Here is a 20,968-nt window from a genome sequence, read left to right on the forward strand (position 1 = left end):
AAATGGAATTAAATCTAAAAAAAATGTTATCAATTATCGTTTTCAAGAAAATCACAGCCTATAAACTCTGAGTACTTCATATTCAATGAAAAAATACAAGAGGTCGATAAAATTAGGGACCTAGGAGTACTATTTGACAAGAAAATAACTTTTGTACCACACATCGAAACAATTATGAAGAAAGCTTCCAAGATGTTAGGGTTCGTGCTAAGAACTACCAGAGGCTTCAAAAATGTCGGCACTAAAATAATGCTATACTGTAGCCTAGTTCGTAGCGTCCTAGAGTATTGCAGTGTAGTATGGAGACCACATTACGCAACACATAAGTTACTTCTGGAAAGGGTCCAAAAACGGTTTCTGTGGCATCTCGCTTTTTCAAAAGGGAAGGTAAAACAGCTGGTTTCCTATGATGCTAGACTGAAATATTTTAAAATACAAACATTATCGGCTAGAAGAGAGGTTACTGATGTCTTGTTCCTATATAAGTTGCTCAGAAATAAAATAGACTCCTCAAAGTTACTGAGTCTCTTAAAGTTTCGCGCACCAGCACGTTATCCACGAAATCCTATCACTCCTCTACACCCACCTTTACGTAGAACAGTTCTTGGTGCTAACTCTCCGATCCCGCGGTTATGCAAAGTTCTAAATAGTTACAGTGACCTAATCGACATAAATCACGACAGCATCGGAAAGGTATACAAAATAATTATTGATCATTTCTCCGACTAATAATGCTCAATGCTCATGTTACCGAATATTAATATCTGTATTCATTTTGGATTGTATTACTTTTGATTTATTATTATTTTAGTCTAATTAATTGTTAAATTTGTATTTTTTTGCTATGTTGTACATCATTGTAATGGTTTCATATAGTGCTAATTGTGTAAATTTATTTAATTTAAAATCAAATTACTACGATAATATTTTAAGACGTAGGTAATTAATGTAAAACTAAAGAATAGAGCATGTGGTGTTAACCTTTAAGTAATTGTTACACTTAAAAATGTATTATTCTTGTGTTAACAAATGCAAAAGTTTTGTGTAAACAATTGTTGGTTAACCTGAACTAAATAAATAAAAATAAAAATAAATTCTGATAGGTCAACATTTTATCTTAAAATGAGTTAATTGGACGAAGCAGTGTAACAGTTCGACAAATAAGATTTTGTTTAATAGTATTTGAGCTTTATTAGTGATGTGTTTGCATCACTTAGCTTAATGACTAGTTTGTTTTTCTTTTGATTAAATATTATCAGATGTCAACAAAAGTGAAGCGATTTCGTTGTTTCTTCCTTCTTGAATACTGTCCTTATTAAGAATTTAAATAGTGTTTGAAAAAGATCTTCTAACTAACTTTATGACAGTTAAAAATTATTATTGATTAACAAAGAAAATAATTGAGTTTTATAAATATTTTTATCAATAAATTATGTTTTAAATTTATAATGATTGCATTGCTGTTTCTTAGAAGTATAACTCGTGTTAGATTTATCTTCTAATCTAAAGTTATAAATTAATAATCAATTTTTATTCTTGGATGATACCTACTTATATTTTAATCGATTGAATTGTCAATTAATAGGGACGTAAATCAAAGAAGTTATTTTATTTTAATTGAAATAACAAGTTGTAAGTAGCAACGCAACATTTAAATAAGTTATAAGCTGTTGCTTATAACTGCTGTTGCAACTCTCCGAAAAAAAATCTATCGCAATGTTAATATAAATGTTACAATAACGATAATTACAACACAAACTTCCGACTACCCTCGGATATCAGCCAAAAAACACGATATTTATTTCGTATTTCACATGAGAAACCACGTCGACTCCGGCAACCCGCTGGTCTTCATTGTGCGCGCGGGTTGCCCGGGGTAGCCGGGGTTGCGCAACCATTGTCCACTCGCTACGGGTTGCCGCCGGCTGTTTATTTGCAAACAAACACGGCAACCGCCCGCTGCGCCCCGCACTATGACGATTTGTTACGACTCTTGTAATACGATAGTTACGCGACTTTCGGGACTCGATTCCCGTTTCCGTGGTAGGGGTGTGCGAAATGATGGTTCACCCCTTTAGAGGCGTTTATAGGCGTTAAACAACTGCACATCGGGTTGTAAAGTCCCGCTGTGTGCGATACCTCGTCGAGCTACACAAATTAATTAAAACTAAGTACAATCTTACTCTTATAACGACCAACTAAAATACAAATTTTCAACTCAAAAATATCATGTAATTAATTGTAATGAGTGTTTGTATTCTTAATTATCTAGACATACTTTATTCTGGTGGAGGAAGCAGACCATAACATCGCAGTAACAGTTACTCGAATAAACACATAAAACATTGATTTTATTGAGTTACAACATAATATATCTATCAAATAAAGTAACGTTACTATAATGGCATAAAACCTTTAAAACTGACAATCCATTCCGGCGTGTCACGCGTTGATTTATTATAACTTTTTTAAAGAAATCATATAAAAATCTGGTTCCATTAGTTAGGTTCTAAAATCGTTATTAGGTATATACTTAATAAAATTCCCACGGACGGAACTTTTATCGTGCAATAAACTCCAAACGGTAGGCAAGCGACCGACAAATAAAACCGATACATAGATAATTTTAATAGTCACTGTAAAATCGAAATGACAAATCCGAATCGAACACCGAAGTTTCGATACGTTTTATAACGATAGATACGTACAGTCCACCGAAGAAAGACGAAATTTTTGGCATCTATAATACCTATTCAGATGACATAAGGTCGTTTTTCCGATGCCATTGTTATCTCAGATGATATTATAAAATTTGTTTAACGAATGTTGATTGATATTCCAATGGTTTGAAATACTTTTTTTATTAGGATTTTAATGTATGTTTTTATCATTGACGAGCTACTGCCGTAAATGTGAGAAGTATTGCCTAAATGTTAGTTTTACCTTAATGTGACGAAAGATGTTGCTTTATCGTGTGCGTAGGCGGTTGTTTTAAGACTTTCGTACACATATCAACGAAACAAGCGATTATAGTTTCCGAACTTCTTTCGTGATACAAACTCATGCAGGATTGCGAATGGATATGTGTTGAAGACTTCCTTGGGTCTCGAAACCTTGTGTTGCGTTCTGTACAAAGGGACTTAATACTAGTTTAAAAAGTTATCTAAGTCTAGCGTAGGCGTCTATTTGACATGTGTTTCTAGTTTTGTATTCATGTAATTTAGTGATTTTGTATTTATAAACCTGCTTTAAAACCTAAAATATTGTCAATCGAATCATAAATAGTAAAGGAAAAAAAATACTTATGTTTTTGTACAGTGAATATATACATATATATTATACTTAAATTGTGTCTTCTATAGACACGCTTTAAGTACGTAAATAAATTTATTTTTAAAACTAATCTTAGCGGCTACGTTTTGTTGTTTGCTCAACATTGTGGTTTTCGTTTAAATTCAGACATGGACTAATTTATGCACTTACCGCTTAAGTAATTATTCTAAAAATAGTATCTAAATAATTATGAATTTTAAACAATAATATTAAGACTTAAGATATTGCACGTCTACCTAGTAAAGTTATTTCACTAAAGGTTTTGGTTGCCGAAAGTTCATTTGACTGCTTTCGGTATCAAACTTTCAACTTCGGAATCTTTCTTTTAACTTTTGATAGATAACCTTCTTTAAGATAATAAGTTCGGTTAAGTAGTCAGTTAAGTTGCACTTAACTTTCATGTTTATTACTTTTATTGGCGTCTAAAGTAAACAAATTAAAGCCGAGTGTTTTTTATAATCGTGTTAATTGAATATGGTGACGGCCTTAGGAATCTGTTAGTTCAGTTAACAAATGGTTAAGATTCTGTTTGTTTGTCTGTTTATAGTAATTTTCATTATTTACTTGGATATCTGTTACTTAAAATTTCCGCTTTCTGTCCGTCCTTTGGTCCAAAGCTACTACTATACTTGCATGTAAATAAAAGCTTCAGTTTCGTCCTATATACAAATTTCATCGAAATCGGTGGCGCCGTTTTTTCTTAAAGATGTATCAACATACAAGCATATACATATACACACATACTATCGCATTTATAATATTACTGAGACATTTTACTTACTTGCCTCATAAGAATTAAAGTCTAAGAAACAATTAGTTGCTTACTATGATATTATTTCATATCCACCCTCTGTTCTATTTTGTAATACCTTACTTCGCGGAAACCGTAGCCGTCAATATCGATATTGGTTAGTATAGACTACTACAGTATATTAACTAAGTACGTGATTTACGTTCATGACGTACACGTAAGCTACGTTTAAAGATTCCCTCGTTTTGACGTCAGCTATTTTGGAAAGCGCAAAATCAGAAATTTGCGGATAGATGTAAACGTCGCTTTTGTACAGGCAAAACATTTAACAAACATAAACATATCTTGATGTAAAATAACTATAATTGCAAGCTCAAAAATGTACGTAAAACACACTGATGACAAAAAAAATACTACACACTACAACATAAAAAATAGTTTAAAAACATTAACACAATTTATTTTATATTCTCTTTGTATACCTAACGTTAGCTACCTTTCAAAAGTTCCATTCTAGACAAACGCATTCCCAGAATGAATCAATCTATCAACAACAAAAACAACTAAACGAACGTATTTATAAAGTGTAAAATGATAAATCAATGTGCAGAGAGTATGTCAAGCAATATTCTGTCGTTGTCAGAATAGTTTCAGCCAGTGTCTGGCTATATTTGGAGTTCTAATCGTCTCGACTCACACCGACTTGACGTTTCGAGATAAATTTTAGACAAGCGATAGTCGCGCGCCCGACGAGATTGTTCTTAGACGCTCCATCATTCCGTGTGAAAATCTCACAGATGCGACATCTTACATTACTGTTTTATCACTCAAGAATAAGTATATTTCTCACTTAAAAATATATATTTTTTATTTTTAAGTATTGTATATTTGTAACTTTGTCCGTTGGTATAGTTAGTTATGCTCTAAGTGTTGCTAGTGTATGTAATTTGGACTGTTTTTCGTGAAGTCCTCAAACTATACTAAGTTCGATGACACTAGATGAATGCGTTCGGTATTCGTCTTTAATAACGTTTGGTGCGGAGGTGTCTAGTTGACATTTGGTTGACACATTTGCTGGTTCTGCACCACAGATACAGCACTTGTAAAGACGAAGAAGAATACAAGTTCAGGATGCTACTTTTATGCAAAAAAGGTGCTTCTTAGTAGTCTATTTTAAATCATTTTATTCACGAATTTTTCGTCCTGTCGAAATATAATGTCCTCGTGAGATGAGTAAAGAATAACACTCATATCCGGAAATTGGTACCGATAATTATCTAAAAGACCACGAGAAATAACCCACAGCTAGTATGACGCAAAAAAGCAAACCCAGCAACAGTAACATCCCATCATAACAATTGTAATGCACCATAAGATAGATTTTCCGAATCATTTGCTGACATCACGCATAAAAAGTAGACACGTGCGTGCAAAAAAACTGTACACATTACAAACGGCTATTAAGTAAACTGTCCGAGTGTGTAATGTGTGTGCTGTTAAATTGCACCGCGGTGTACGGTGCGGCGATGATAGTTTAATTGTATACTGAGTATTTTTCTTACATTAAGTCGTTTTGGCTCGCTTTGTTCCGTTCTTAATCTTATAATTAGTGAATCAATTGTCTGTAAACTGAATAGATTAGTTGGTTGAGAAGGGTTATGTAAATTGATGCCTTTGAGTGCTGTATTTGTGTATGCGATGGTATTAATCTGCACGAATATTATAAGGAGGTGAAGTTTGTGAGGTCTTGTAGTTGAAGAATTTAATTTCATTATCCCCAGTTACTCACATGTGTTTCTCAGTGGTCCGGTTAGCGACTTTGCGAGTGTATCAAAGATATTGGGTATGTTTATTTTATGATCTTTCTTAATTTACTGTATTGGAACCTAATTCAATTTGGTAATTGACTAAAAATCTAATAACTCATTCCAGAGAATATATTAGAAAAGTATTCTGCTTTTATCGCGGCAACAAAAATGAATTTGAATTTCGATTGACGTCAATAATTGTTACACTGTTTACAGACAAGTGACGTCATTTGTCTCTACTTACATATCTTTCAGAATCTTCGAAGCATTTATTCTTTTTAGTGATTTAATATAATAAAAAATACGTGTCAGATATTTTTTTAGATAGTTACCTGTCTGACTCCTTACATTTTTAAATCAAATACCCTTTTATAATAAATCGCATTTATGTTACTTGCAATAATACTTCTCTATTGCCATGTTCCGTAAGGTTTAAAAATAAATAGTTTTTCCCCTTCCGTACCCATTTATAAATATTACCTTTTATAGTTAAGTGTAAGTTGATTATAATAAAAAATGTTTTAATAAAATGATTTAAATTACAAATCCTTTTTTCCTTTATATTATTTCTTAATCCGGATTACTGATATAAATACCTAATTTAAACTCATTGAAATTTGATTAATATTTTTTCAGTTATATTCGTTAATTAGGTAATTAATTATTTATTTGTTGGTTTAATACGATACAGGAATATACTAATATTATTAACATTAATATTTCAGCCATTGAGGTAAATAGCGGTTCTTTTTTCCTTACAGCTTATCTCAATGAACAAATAAATATAATAATACGTAGAAACAACATGTACCGTGACGTCACTACCGGTCGATATGAAACTCTTTTGGGAACAGGAAATAGCAAGATCGATGTATTCAAACACATAATATAATTAATTAAAATAATATTCAAAATATTTCTATGTTTAATGCAAATTTTTATTTTCCTACCGTAGTTTTAGGGATATATTAATATGAATATACCGTTCTCGTTTTTGTTTGTATTAACATGCATAACTATGTCCCGCGGTTACGCTTGCCTGGACTTGCTGTTTTACAACAAATTATGTTTTAGTACAGTTTGGATAAACACTTGTTAAATATGTTGGAAGACTCTTTTATACAGGTTGGTTTTTTGCGAAATAGTTGAAATACATATATTTGAGTTTATAGTATCTTCTACATGTTATATAATGTGATAAATAATAATTCTATAATGCCATGAAACATTGAAATAATCATAAATATTGGGTAACTGAATCGTAATGGGTTATTAAAAACTACATCTACAAAACTTTATAATTTTGTAACAGTTTCCCGCCTTGACAGCTTTTCAATACTTACTTAGGTAAAATTGAAAAAAAAAATGGTAAAATTTTTAGAAAGGTTTTATTAAAATGGGCCCAGCCATTACAGAGATCAGGCCGTTTAAACAAAGGTAAAAGTCCTTTCATTTTTTTTCTACTATATTTCCCTTTGAACACTTTAAGAATAGTATACTTCAAGTGTCATACACTCGGCGTACAACAACGTATTTAATGTACGTGCGAACACAAGTGTCTGAGAGTATCACAATTGTACGACGCACGAAGATAAGTGTCACAGCGTACTTCAGTTACATCACAATAGTTTAGCAGTACAAAAATGAAACTAGTCGAGTAAGGACTTGCGAAGCCGAGAGTTGCGTGCAAGTAGGTAAAAAAAAGATGCAAAAATGACTGATCAAAATTTTGTTCGTACCACCCTGTACTGATCTCTGGGTGTCTTTGTGCACATGATTTGTATGTTTGTGAAATCCCTCGCGACACATTGATTTAATTCTTTAGTGCGGGAGTCGTTTCAAAAAACTGAATATTGATTTTTGCTTGTTATTATAGCGACAATAGAAATATATCATCTGTTTTAGCTGCATAGTAATTGCTTCTTAAGATTTAGCCTGAAGGCAGCTTTATAGAACAAAGGACAGATTAAGGGGGAGCCTGAATATGTTCCATTTAAACGCTTTACAAAGGAAACCCTTAAAAAAATACAGTAGATTACATAACCATCTTTTCTGAAGACTCTTAATTAATCATCTCCCGTTCTGAGATGACGAAATAATTTTATTTTTGTGCTTCACATTTATTTTCATAATGATCTGAGTTCATATGTGTTTAACTTGGTGCAAGACAAGCATCTTGTACGTGGAGACCTGACTTCTGACATTTGCACGCAGACGTACAGACGTACAAGTCTTATTAGATACAATTCGTATGCAGTAATGCGCGGAACTGTTAAGAAAGTGCGATTTTTTTGACCTGTAGTCCGTGCTTGGGTGACGTTATTTTGCTCTTGGATTTATTGTTGTGAAGATCTAGATTTTCTTTTTGAATTTTTGTTCTTTATTTCTCGTTTTGTTTGTTTTATATCTAAATTGGCTTTGAAGATAGTTTGTTAGTTGCGAAATCCAACTATAGATGTTGATTGAATTTACTAGAAGATTATTTTCTATGTTAACAAATATGCAAAGTAAATTTATTTATTTAAATTTGTGATAGGTTTAGTCCTAGAACGATGTAGGTATAAAGAATAATTTAAAAATTATCTTCTCACATATTAAATCTACTTGGAAATTTTTGACAACAAAATCCATCTAATAAAAAAATCTTCTTAAGTCATACTTGTAAAAAATTACAACCTAAAAGTAAGTTTCATGTAAATCAGCATCAAATTACTTGAACTAAAATTCTCTGATAAACATTTAATGATTGGAGCAGAGTTTGTGAGAGTTGGGGCAAAATGTGTGTGCCATCAATTATTTCTAATTCAGCTATACGGTGGCAAAGTTATGAGCTTAAAAATAAATCCGTCGGCGAGCGCCCTTACTAAGTAGCTCTCGATGAGAACTTCACGAAATGTTACCTGATGTGGGACTTCTAATGTTAAATGGTATACTAGCCGTTACTCGCGACGTCACTTGCCTTCAATTTAGTCTATAAATTATTCCTTATAGTGCCTATAAAATAGACTTCTGGGTCTGAAAATAAGCGATTTTATTTTACTTATTCATACCCTATATGTTGCTCCGATGTGTCAGCTATGTTAATGTGAAATTTCATCTAATTCTCTTGAGTTGTTTTTGCGTGAGAAACAAACATATCGTCAGAAACTTTTCCGTTTATGACATTAATGGAAGTTTGAAGTACAGCTCTGTAAGTAGGTCCCTTCATAACGTAATATTTATTATTTTTTCCCATTATAAATACACTTAATCCTATATTATACTAATACAAGTCAGTTGAACAGGGACAACAAAATATGTACGTCATGTTAGAAACATCGCAAGCATGTGTAAGATATTTTATCCTTATTCCAATACTGATGTTAATATCACGTGACATTGTATATCGTGTAGGGGTAGATATTTATATACAATACATCATACTTTATAGCGTAAATATGACGTTTCGAATCGCTTCATATTATTTAGAGCTAGCTATTTGATCTCTCACCTTTAGCCGATAGATAGACTATAAATGTCAGTAGTTCGCGTGTGCCTGTTCGTGTATTACTAATAGCAAACTTGTGCCAGTTTCTATGTAAATATTAGAATTAAACTCGCTGCAGTTGTAGAGAGGATCGCTAGGTTTAACTAACATTTAACTGAGGAACGAATTTTATTTTATTTATAGCTTTCAATAAATAGAGGCTGTCAATCTGGAAGAACAACGCAAAACAGTCTTGCTGTTTGTCATTGATAATGCCATTTACCTACATATCATTCTAGAGAACGCTGTTTATACTAAGATACACTTACAGTAAAAAACATAAATTAAGCCCCATTTAGACGATGCGAGAACTATCGTGCAATTTGTAATTCGTTGCTGGCGATCATATATCACTTTTGGTACCCGAACTGCGCGGCTGCGCAATGTGTTGCAACTTGCATGGTTTTGCTCGCATCGTCTAAATGGGCCCTTATTGAAGTCGTGCGATGAACGAGGTACCGTGGTAATACAGATTTAGCCGCAGCCAAACCAATCGAAGCATCTCAGCCCTCCCAACTAGCGCAATGAGCTATTAAAATATTTGGAAGTCGTGCCGCGAGTTCCTGCGTTAGGGGCGCGATCCCGTCGCGGACGATTGACGCGCGACACCGCGACGACTCCGGCGCGACCCGCCCGTAATTAACGACACCGCCATCTATCGGGCACGCACTATCAATCTCCGAGCGACAGCTTTGTCGCACATTTGTCGTTGGGATTTTCGTGTGTTAGGTCTATTTACTGCGTGGAGTGCGTTTCGTGTTTTGGATTTAGTGTAGGGAAATGTTGCTCTGAAATTCAGGGAGTTTGTTTGGTAATATCGAAAATTTGCTTTCATGGCATCGCCGAATACTGAATTTCCATATTTTGTCTCTGTTACTTTACAGCATTCACTAGCGAAGGAATGATTTTGAAGAACTACTTAAAGCTAGACTCAAAACTCAAGTTATGCTTTGATACTCGGACGATATATCTCAACATTCAATTTGGAAAACTCAAAAGCCTGTTTTTAGAACACCTACCCTCCCTCAACTGACCTCTTTCGCCGAAGTATCTAACGACCACTGTATTAAGTTTGACATATCATATTTCGTGTCACCGACACTCAAATTGCACGCCATTACCAACTGACATTTCGAGGCGTTTTAAAAGATGACAGGTGATGAAAACAGGACGCACAGCCTTAAGGCGTTGTTGTAATGATAAACTACCGGCTTGTTACCGTCATAAAGTATTCATGTATATTTTATACAGAAAATATTAATTATAAATGTGTCAAGTTTATAATTTAAACACGAAACGTGACGAATATACTTTTGATGGCCTTTTGTTTTTGATAATTAAAATAGTTTGGAAATACACGAGGAGCTTTAGAACAAGCGAAGTATCAAGTTATACTGACTTATATTAATAGGTTAGCAATAGCTTAATATTAGGGACAAAATGCAGATTTTTTAAATATAATTTGACTTCACGGAGAGCCGAGTGGTCTTGGTCACCACGCCAAACCCACTTGCATGCGGATCGGATCCTTGGACATTTGCGTTATCTTTTAAAATGCTTGTTGTGAGTCTGGGTGTCTGGAAACAAGTCTACCAAACAGACTAATATATTTTTATTATACTTTCGGGAGCTATGATGCCATAGATAGACAGTGAAAGTTAAAAATCCTCATTTTGAGTCGGTTCTTAAGAAAAAACCGCAAAATGCAAAGCAAACACAAACTGTGTACCGTAAATAAATAAAAATATGTTAAACGTAGACTGTTTATAAATATGTAACATATAAATATCTTTCTATTTAACCCGTGATGCCAAGTAACGCTTGAATTGACTTGATATTCGCAGCCCGTCGTATTTCAGCTCGGCCCACAAATACTTAGTGACGCGAAACGAACGGTTTTCGGCAACCGGCCAACGAGAGGAAACTATCAATATTATATAGTTTTTTTTTATTATGTCAACGTAATACGTAATATATGTTTACAAGTGTACGCTAAAATAGAGGTGTTTTAGAAATGCATATTTTTTGTTGAAGATTAACGTGTGTGGTATTTTAAAGGGATGTGGCGGTTTAAAAAGAGTAAAATTAAAAAAAAATGTGAAAAAATATAATAATAATTTGACTAGATATGCCTCTTGCACCATTTGAATTCTTTCCAAACTTCGGTGAAAGTGTAAAATGTAACTCTAGTCAAATTGGTAGGTACTGTCATTAAAAATTTAGCGAGGCCAGCAAGCACCTTGTCGATAAGCCTTTATTTAAATAAATACATTGAAATAGCTGTATCAATTCAAGATTCAAGTACTGTGTCAAAAGCTTTATCAAGAACTTCATTGAAACCATAAAACAATTGTCATCGTTACCTATGCATGTATAAACGCACACGAAATACAACAGCGCGTAGTTAAAAAAGAACTACTACATTTTTATCGCGGTTTGTTAAAAGCTGTTATTTGTCCCATATTAATATAAAATTAAGCCAAACAGCCAGCCGCAATGCGTATTTGCATGCGGTTTTGCGTTTATTTATTTTTATTTGTTCAGTTATTTCTATACCGCTCTCGTTAACTACAGTGCGTGCTTACCCTTAAACGACAAAAAAGGAATTAATAAAAAACAAATGAACGATTTTAATCGTCACAATTGTACGCATTCAAACTCTATGCGTCTCGATTGTTAGCGTCGAAAGTCTTAAATCAATAACTTACAAACGAACTCTCTCGTATTAAACAGCTGTAACAAAACACCGCTGTTTTAGTAGCCTTAAGTTACACTAAAAAGTCAGCAAGTCGCGTTAACTGCGGCCGACTTCGATACCTCAAAACTTCCATACCTGATTCCTTGTTCCTTTTTCTATCGGCATTATCGGCGAGCGAATTGCCGTGTCATATTCGTTTGGCGTAGCATATTATTCACAAATAAAGCTTGCCGCGACCCATTGTTGTAGGCGGCGTGAAAAATCGGCTCGTTTCTAACGCGAGGCCGCGTACCGCCGATAAAGGGTTTCGGATACCAAATGTTTAATGCGATGCTTGTTAGGCTAACGCGGCGACCGAAACGGGAGGTATTGTTTGCTCTCAAACTTTTTTCGGTGTCAGTTTTAATATTGTGGACAAGTCATTTTTGGTTGCTTTTTTCAGTGCACAATGTTTACATGATGAGTGATTAAATTTTTGATTTCGGAGTTGAAAACAATTGAAGGTTTTGGCACGTTTTTTAGTACATTTTGTTATTCTTCTGAATAAAAATATATCACGATATCCGACATACACGCAGACAAAACTTAGTATAACATAACAGCTACAGATAAGTAGGTATCTTCCATTTTAACATTAATTAGAGCATTTTAAATTAATATTAAAATTTAAGTATTTTTTTGCCTATCTTTAGCTTTTATAAAAGAGGGTTTTCTGAAATATTTCCACTATAAATAACTTCACCTGCTAATTACAAGAAAAATATCATATTTAAGTACTGAAAAAAGCAGTCAAAACAATGAATTATCAAAGTTACGAGCACAGAGTGGGGTGAACATACTAACTTGTCTAAATAATTACACAAACACGTTGGTAATTTGTTTAATTTACGAGTAAGTACGTTTATTCACGGTGCTAGTTGATGCTGTGATAGTTACGCTGGTTCATCTCTACTGCGTTACTATGATTCTCTTTTTTATCTCTACTGAAGATTGCGACACTAAGATACAGTTCCGTATTTGAATACAATGTTGTCTAGACTAGGTTTTAAAGAGTCGTTCAATTTCTTTTATATAATGTGAACTTTTTTTTTTGGAATGTCGTTTAGGTATATAAATGAAAATTGTTTTGCTGGCCTGTGTTGTAAATTTTTATCCGTTAGGGATAGGTAGGTATTATTGTATTTTTATTAATGTATAGTTCCTGATTTGACTGTTTTGCTTGAACATCCTCGGCAATTTACCCCTCGAAATACGTTAAATTAATTCACCTACTGCCTCTTGGGCTGGCTTGGGAAATAATATTCTTATTATTGATTGAATTAAGTACTTAATTTTATTTTTTTCCTGTTTTGAATCTCTTTGTTACGGTTTTGTTGTAAAGAACTGAAAAAAATTCAGTAGTGTTTTCAGACACTCCTTGTTTACACTTAGATAATAAAAGTTTAATTTCTTGTAAAAGCTCGTTAAACATAGTTATCACTTGTCACGTTTTTAAAAATGAAAACTGGCTAATTACATTGAAAAGTTTTATTTTATATGTATATCTACCTAAATTGTCTGACTCTGAAGTTTAATAAAGTCGTTTAAATTACGTCGTGTCTACGCGCAATTGTCGTTGTCATTTGCACTTATTATAGAATAGAGAAGCCGTAAATTTTTCATTCTAATAATCGTTGTGTATTTTTTCTTTTTTTCCGCAAGTTCACTTCCATATTTAAATTGTCCTTAGTGGTTTTGTCACTATCTCGGGAGCTCTCACTTTAAAGCAGTTTTTCTGCTTCAACTTTATTTTACAGTCAAAGGCAAAATAATAGATGTTTTTTTTGCTAGCTACTTTTCCTACACTTTGCCGTACTTACAAGCCCTAAGGGTCACATCAACCTGTTCATTACGTAACATAAAATGATGTTAACCAGATGATAAGTTACAAAGGCTGCAAACAAATCTAATGAGACAGGTTTGACCATTCACAGACATTCGGCGACTTTATGAGCGTAACACACGCACACACAGAATCAATCTTTCTCACATCGGACAGACTTACGATTTTTATTCCACTTCTTACAAAATAGCAAAACACCTATTTAACGTAGTGACTTATAAGCTCATAATCGTATATAAGTCAGTTCGTGGCTTGTGATAAATTAGACGGTTTTTTAACGTTTTCGTGTTGCAAACATTGATACATCGTAATGAATATCAAATCGTGTCTGATATGTTGTTTTTGTAGCGGTAAACTGATTAGTAAATTTATTTTTCGACGCCAGTTGTTGGTTACAAAAAAAGAATTTCTAATTTACCGTCAAGGGTTTAATAAATGTAGTATTCATGCTCCACGTTCGAATTTAGAACTCTATTGTAAGAGCTAAATTCGAATTAAGATAGAGCAAAATAAAAATTCTAAATTTAATTTTAAAACACTTACGTTAAACCGTCTATCGAGTAATCAGCGCGCGAAAAAGCGTTTTAAATATAAAATTTTCGCGAAGTAAAACAATGGTTTCGCAAGCGGGGCCCTGGCAGGGTCTGCCGGGTCTGCGGGCCCTGTGTGGGCAAGATACGATCGCTCGTGACCAACACCCACGAACCCTCGATAACTTCATTTCAATGCTGGACTGGGTGTGGTGCCAGTTACAGCGGGAAGCGTAAGAATACCGTCATACGAATAGAATGTTGTTTCAATGACTTATTTATTTGAAGTGCCCTCATTAATGATTTATTTCACTGTTTAGGTGTTTGTTAATATCATTTCCCATTCCAAATTCAACATGGTCTAAATTACGATCAAACACCAAACCAGCGCTTTGACTAAGCGCTCTTTCGGCCTGTCACCATTGAGTAAGGGAAACAGCGCATTACTACCCATATATCGGCGTCTCTCTTCCCCTCCTAAAATTTTACTCGAACACTCCGTAGTGATTCAAAATCATCTTAAAGTTTAATGTAACCTTCGTTATTATGCAAACATAATTATTAATTACGGCGTTTAGTATTCCACAGTTGCAAAGGTTATCGACGTTCGTACCGAACTGGTATTATGAATGCTAAAGTTATTTAATGCGTAAACTGTGCTACGGTCAACGGTGGACTTAAAAGTATCTTGATGGCTGTGAATTTAAGGCGTATTTTTGACCAGAATTACGTTTTTTTTTACGACGTGTTCTATTTTGTTTGTTGAAAAAAAAACGATGTAAGAAACTTTTGATTATTAGTGTCATTTTATTTCATCAAAAAACATTCAGTTTTGCATTAGGTTATTCACCGTTTATATTGTCATGGGTTAAGCTTAACACCAACTTAAAGCACAGTGACGACAAAAAATATAATTCGCGTAAATCACTTGACATTTTTTTAAATTTTTCGTCTATTAGGTACTGGAAATAATCACTCTAAAATAATTAATGCTAAAGTATGTTCGTATGTGTGTATGTTTTTTAACTGATTTCAAATTTGGTATGAAAGTAGCTGACATCTTATATTATCACATAAGCTACTTTTCTCCGACTTATAATTTTGCGAATCCGCGAGTAAAAGCTAGTCTGATCATAATAATGAGTTGGGCTACAGTTAGGTTCCCGCTATCATTGCATACCTACATTCTAAACCGTGGTTCCGAGGTATTTGCACAAAAGAATGTTGTGAACTGAGAATTAAAATCATCGACCATCCTTACTCTTAGGAAAATGTCGGTTAAGTATTTTTATTTTAATTATAGCCTCTCAGTAGTCTTCAAGACAGTGTTTTGAGATGTTAGTTAACTTTATATTCTTTTTATATTTGAATTTTATGGCGGTGGAAAAAACAAGAATTTGCTTGCAATTTTGTTGTACCTATGTCAAAATACAGGGGTTTTGCGTGAATATCGGTTGAACAAATGTATTTGTAACGTAAACGTTGCTATTTGCATCTACATTCCATATTTAAAAACGCCGTTCCTAAAATTTTAAATTCTGACGTTTCGATTCGAATACTTTTTAGAGTGTACGAGTATTTCAAATAATGATAAATTCGTTATAAATCCGTCCGTGTTCAGCGTGCAAGTCAAACGAGAGCTATCAAGCAATTTGTTATCCAAAAAACTATGAAACCTGATTTCGAAGCATGAGCTCTAACTAGTAATTAAAACGGCTATTAACAAAGATCTTTGAAGATAGTCAGTTAAGAATCTAAAAAATTTCTAACTTCGGTATTTTCCTCACGTCTTATTTAATACAGCTGAGATCTAGATAGTAGAGGGACCACACGGGGACGTCTCACTCGGGAGTAGAGCCAGCTATCTCCGATCTTCAGGCGGATGCATTTAATTATCATTTTAAAACCGAAGGCCTCGCCCGGTCACCACCGAATGACATTTATTTTTGGACACAAAACAGATAACGATTTTTGTTAAACTTTTTTTAAATGAATCTGTTGTCGGATGATCCGCTACTCAAAGGTAACATTAGTGATGAAAGAAGGAAGAAATACATTAGTCATAAATAATGAAAGTTTTAAAAAGTACCGATTTGTGGTTTAGCCGAAAAATCAAAGCGAAATAATTACATTGAATTTTCCCTTAAGAAAAACACCGATTTCACTGGGCTTTAGCTATCAAATATTAGTAGGTATTGTAATTTTCTCTGTTATAATGTTTACGTAATCTGTGAGGTTCTAAATCTCGAACAATACATGTCTGAAATATCGACAGAAATGTTCGTTACGAATAAGGTAGGTAATTGGGAGCTGTCTTTAAAGGTTTTTGACAACTGATGTTTGAAAAGAGGTTTACTGACAGCCACTAGGTTGTACAGATAATATAATACATTTTAAAGGCCTGTAGACCGCGAAAATTCATAACTGGAACGCTCTCTGTGAATTATTTTAAAAGAGGTAGCTTCTTGCGTTCTTTCTTCAAATACCTTTGAAAGCAATACCTGACCATAGAGACTTTTGATAAAACTATTGTTAATATTTTTGCGAATTTAAAGATATAGGCCACGATATTAAAGAGTACTGGGATTGTTGAATTGTGATTAGCTCGTTTTAAAGAAATAGAGAACAAAAAAGCATCTGTGCAATACATTATGAACATACGATAGAAAGATAATTAAAACGCGTATCCTGGTACAGAAGACATCACAACAATTTGTCAGCCTTATTACAAAGCAGCAAAGTTCATTATCCCTGTGTCTGAAAAGCGGTTGACTTAACGAAGAAATCTCAGCCGTTTTAATTTGGTTGGTATTGTAGTATGAGACAAACAATGAGGTGTCGTGGCAAGAGGCTATAAAACTTTTATATTTAATTAGCAAACTGATAACAAACGATTAATTGCTGGCCAGTGATTTGACACGGCCCGCCTTCAGCCAACACTTGAGTTACACTGTAATGTAATTTAAAAAAAACATTATTTTTTTTTTACTTATAGAAACTTTTTGGTCTAATAAATAACCTTTTGGTCAAAGTCTCTTGACTCTATCAATAGAATACGAGTTACGTTAAAATGTACGTTGAGAAAAGAATTGAATGAATTTTAAATTTCGATCACCGTTCTATATACGAAAAGCGCTCATGTTACGGCTTTTGAAGTTTAAGCCTCGTTTATGGAGAAGAGTTTTATCAGTTTTTTTAGATGACTGTCTTAGTTTAAATAAGCTGAAGTAAAGTAGACAGTGTACGCAAACAAACGAAATTATATTACCTAACAATTAAAATATAAAATAACTTGTAATTATTCAAAACACACATACAATTTATAACAGAATTCCAAGCTGTCATCTTATGACTAAATGAACACCAAAACACACCACATATAACCAGTACCTACCTACTTTAAAACTTTTATTGGCGTGCACATTTATGGACAATGCCCGAAAGAAAGGTTATTAATGTTTTTATTATAGTATAGTACCTCTAGTGGGTTTAGCTTCAAGGGAAGAGACCCGGTCCTGTTTTTTGAGGCTTACACGGGGACACAGGTCCAACATACATAGGCCTTAGTGAGAACTTTAATCTAAAGTGTGATATAGTATCTACCAGCCTAATATTATTATTAAATGAATTTCCTAACGTTTAGTTCCGTTTGCCCTCAGATTGTACGGCTCGAAGCGGTGCGCGCGCTGCAACACGCCGATCTCGGCGTCGGAGCTGGTGATGCGAGCGCGCGACCTCGTGTTCCACGTGCACTGCTTCTCGTGCGCGCTCTGCAGCACGCCCCTCAACAAGGGAGACACTTTCGGCATCAGAGATGCAGCTGTCTACTGCAGGTAAGAGAAGAGGCATTTGACTAGTGGTAGTGGTGAAAATAAATTGCGGTCTTTGTGGTAAAGAGATTTATTTTTGATGAACGTGACTTTCATTTGTCATTTCAACCTGTTCAGCATTGCCGAACAGAGCTAAGCAGATTCCTAATTCAAAAAGTAGATAATGGAGTCGTAGGTACTCTGAAAATAAATAAAATTTAACGGTGGATGGTTAAAATTTAAAATTGGAATACGAAAATGGAATTTTGAGTATTGCGAACTTATTAGTCTTGATTGTAATTTGAAGTTGGCGATCTCAGGTATAATTTTTTATAAATTTTTAGTTATACTTTGACTTGTCGGCAGGCTGCACTACGAGACCATGCCGGAGTACGGGCCGCACATGGCCGTGCCGGGCCCGCCGCAGATGTGTCCCGGGCCGTACGCGGGCCCTCCTCCGGGTGCGCACTACCCTCCCTACCCCTCCCCCGAGTTCGCGCGGGTTGATAACGATGTTCCTAAAGGCCCTTTCTTCAACGGCTCCACGGCGCCTCCGCCCCGGCAGAAAGGACGCCCCCGGAAAAAGAAGCCCAAAGACCAAGAAATCATGTCAGCCAACCTTGGTGAGTGTCCCAAACATGCGCACAGCGAATACATACAGCGAACTTATAAACATTTACATTTTCGAATCGTCATCGCATGTTGCCATTTTGTCGGCGTCACGTCGAACATCGGGCTCGTTTCGCCGACAAAACGCTAACAATTTTATTAACACATTAAAGTCAAAACCGCACTTACCATCGCCAGATTATCGGAGCGACTTCCCGTGTGTTTGTTTTTTAAATTATTTTTTCTTCGAGATACAGAAACCTGTCTTTATCTGGCCAGTTCGGCCGAGCGCCGGGAACTCTTTCTCAAATTTGAAATTAGTACGTTGCGTGCAAGCCGAGACATTGGAAATAAATTGTTCTCAGCTCTTTGTATTACGTCACGGTCGCTTTTCGAAATGACAGAACCGGGAGTCACATTAACCCTAAAAAAAAGCAAAATAAAATCTGCTATCCGGAATCGGTGCAAAACAATTAAAATATTATTGATTCACGTCTAAATACCTAACAGTAAATCAATCAGATCGCTGTTAAGATCAAAATCAAACCGGACAAATGGCCCAATAAATCCAAAACAATCTTAAATAATATGCAAATAGCCAATACCTATTTACGCCTATCGCTAACAGCTAGATAACCCTAACATGGTAAAACAATTAAAACTGAGATATAAAATTATAATTTAAGAACGCCGTTACAAGGTTACTTCGGGTGGAATAAGGGTGTATTCTCACCCCAATACACGAAAGCTTGATAAAACTACTAATAAAGTTAACACAAAGGATTTTGGGACTTAAATAGATATGAATAGAGTTTTCAATTGCTTCTCACGCTTTAAGGGTAAAGTTGTCTGCGCACATAAGGTTTGAAACTTTCTCTTCGTGCGTTGCTTGTTCTTGTATATTATTACTTTGGTATATAATATATATCTATTGGCTGTTCAAACGAGGTATTTACTTCAAGTGCCTGTATTAGAACATTAAGATTTTACTCAAATTAGTAGTATATTTGATAATTTTCATTCTTAAACTTTATTAATGTTTTTGGTGAGCGACGGCTTTGGCGCGAAAACATTGGGACTTTATTACTGCCGACAGCATATTATAAAAAAAGTTATTCCTTGGATAGAGAATTTTGTAAATTAAGTTCTTTAAAAGTTTCCAAAATTGTATTTGTAATTTAAAATGATTCGTAATCAATTCGAAACAAGTCTTCAATGTTCAATTGATTACCTCTTAAACCCCTAAAAGTTCGAGATTTTAATTGCCCAAACACAACATTTGTCAGGTGACGGAGAATAGTACCCATAGTCAAAATACTTAAAGATTTAATATGTAGCACTATTCTATATTGTGAGGCTTAAAAACAAGTGAAAACGCAAATAATATGGTTTAAGTAGAATATTGGCAGAAAGCTCCCTTCATAACGATTGAAACCCAGACTTCAACTAATAAAATCTCAAGTTTAGATATAAAATGATACGTAAACTTGTGAACCGTAATCGTTTTTACTTTCTTAAGGTACAGTCACGAAATCAAGTTTGTTATATTTGATTTACAATGTGCCAGTACTTTGTAGAGACGTGTAAGAATTGTTGTTTTAACTGTACTAGTTTTGGGTTCCAAGACTTTTCTGTTTCTCCTGAAACAAAAAGACTTATTTTTCGTTGGTTTAATTATAGATCCTGGCGTATAGAAGTGGCAAGGCAAGGGCATTGTATGTATGGCCCAAAAAAAACGCGCTTCTTGAGATACTATAGCCTACAGACGGATAGTCAGACGAACAGACATGCGGAGCTTTTAAACGAAATTAAACTTAATATCAATACAAAAAAAACAATAAAACTCAATTTATAGAGCATCAAAAAAGACATTTTCACCCCTGCCAAAGTCGGGAAAAGTGCCCAGAAGGCTGGCTGCTTTTCCACGCTGTATGGCGATGCTAATTCTTTGAGCACAACAAAAATATTACTTATAGGTATGTGTAGTGACTTCTTTCGCTGACGGTACCTGCATAGTTATTA

General features: G+C 34.4%; 1 protein-coding gene across 1 annotated transcript in view; it reads left to right on the plus strand.

Annotated features, from left to right (window-relative positions):
• Positions 1-20,968, plus strand: part of LOC113508394 (protein apterous-like) — an 86,049-nt gene that overhangs the window by 36,155 nt on the left and 28,926 nt on the right. The window contains exons 3-4 of the mRNA XM_026891406.1: positions 18,188-18,361; positions 18,704-18,960. Of these exons, the coding sequence (XP_026747207.1) occupies positions 18,188-18,361; positions 18,704-18,960 (431 nt within the window). The remainder of the gene's footprint in view (positions 1-18,187; positions 18,362-18,703; positions 18,961-20,968) is intronic.

The sequence above is a fragment of the Trichoplusia ni genome, chromosome 1, assembly GCF_003590095.1.
Source record: "Trichoplusia ni isolate ovarian cell line Hi5 chromosome 1, tn1, whole genome shotgun sequence".
NCBI classification, from domain to species: domain Eukaryota; kingdom Metazoa; phylum Arthropoda; class Insecta; order Lepidoptera; family Noctuidae; genus Trichoplusia; species Trichoplusia ni.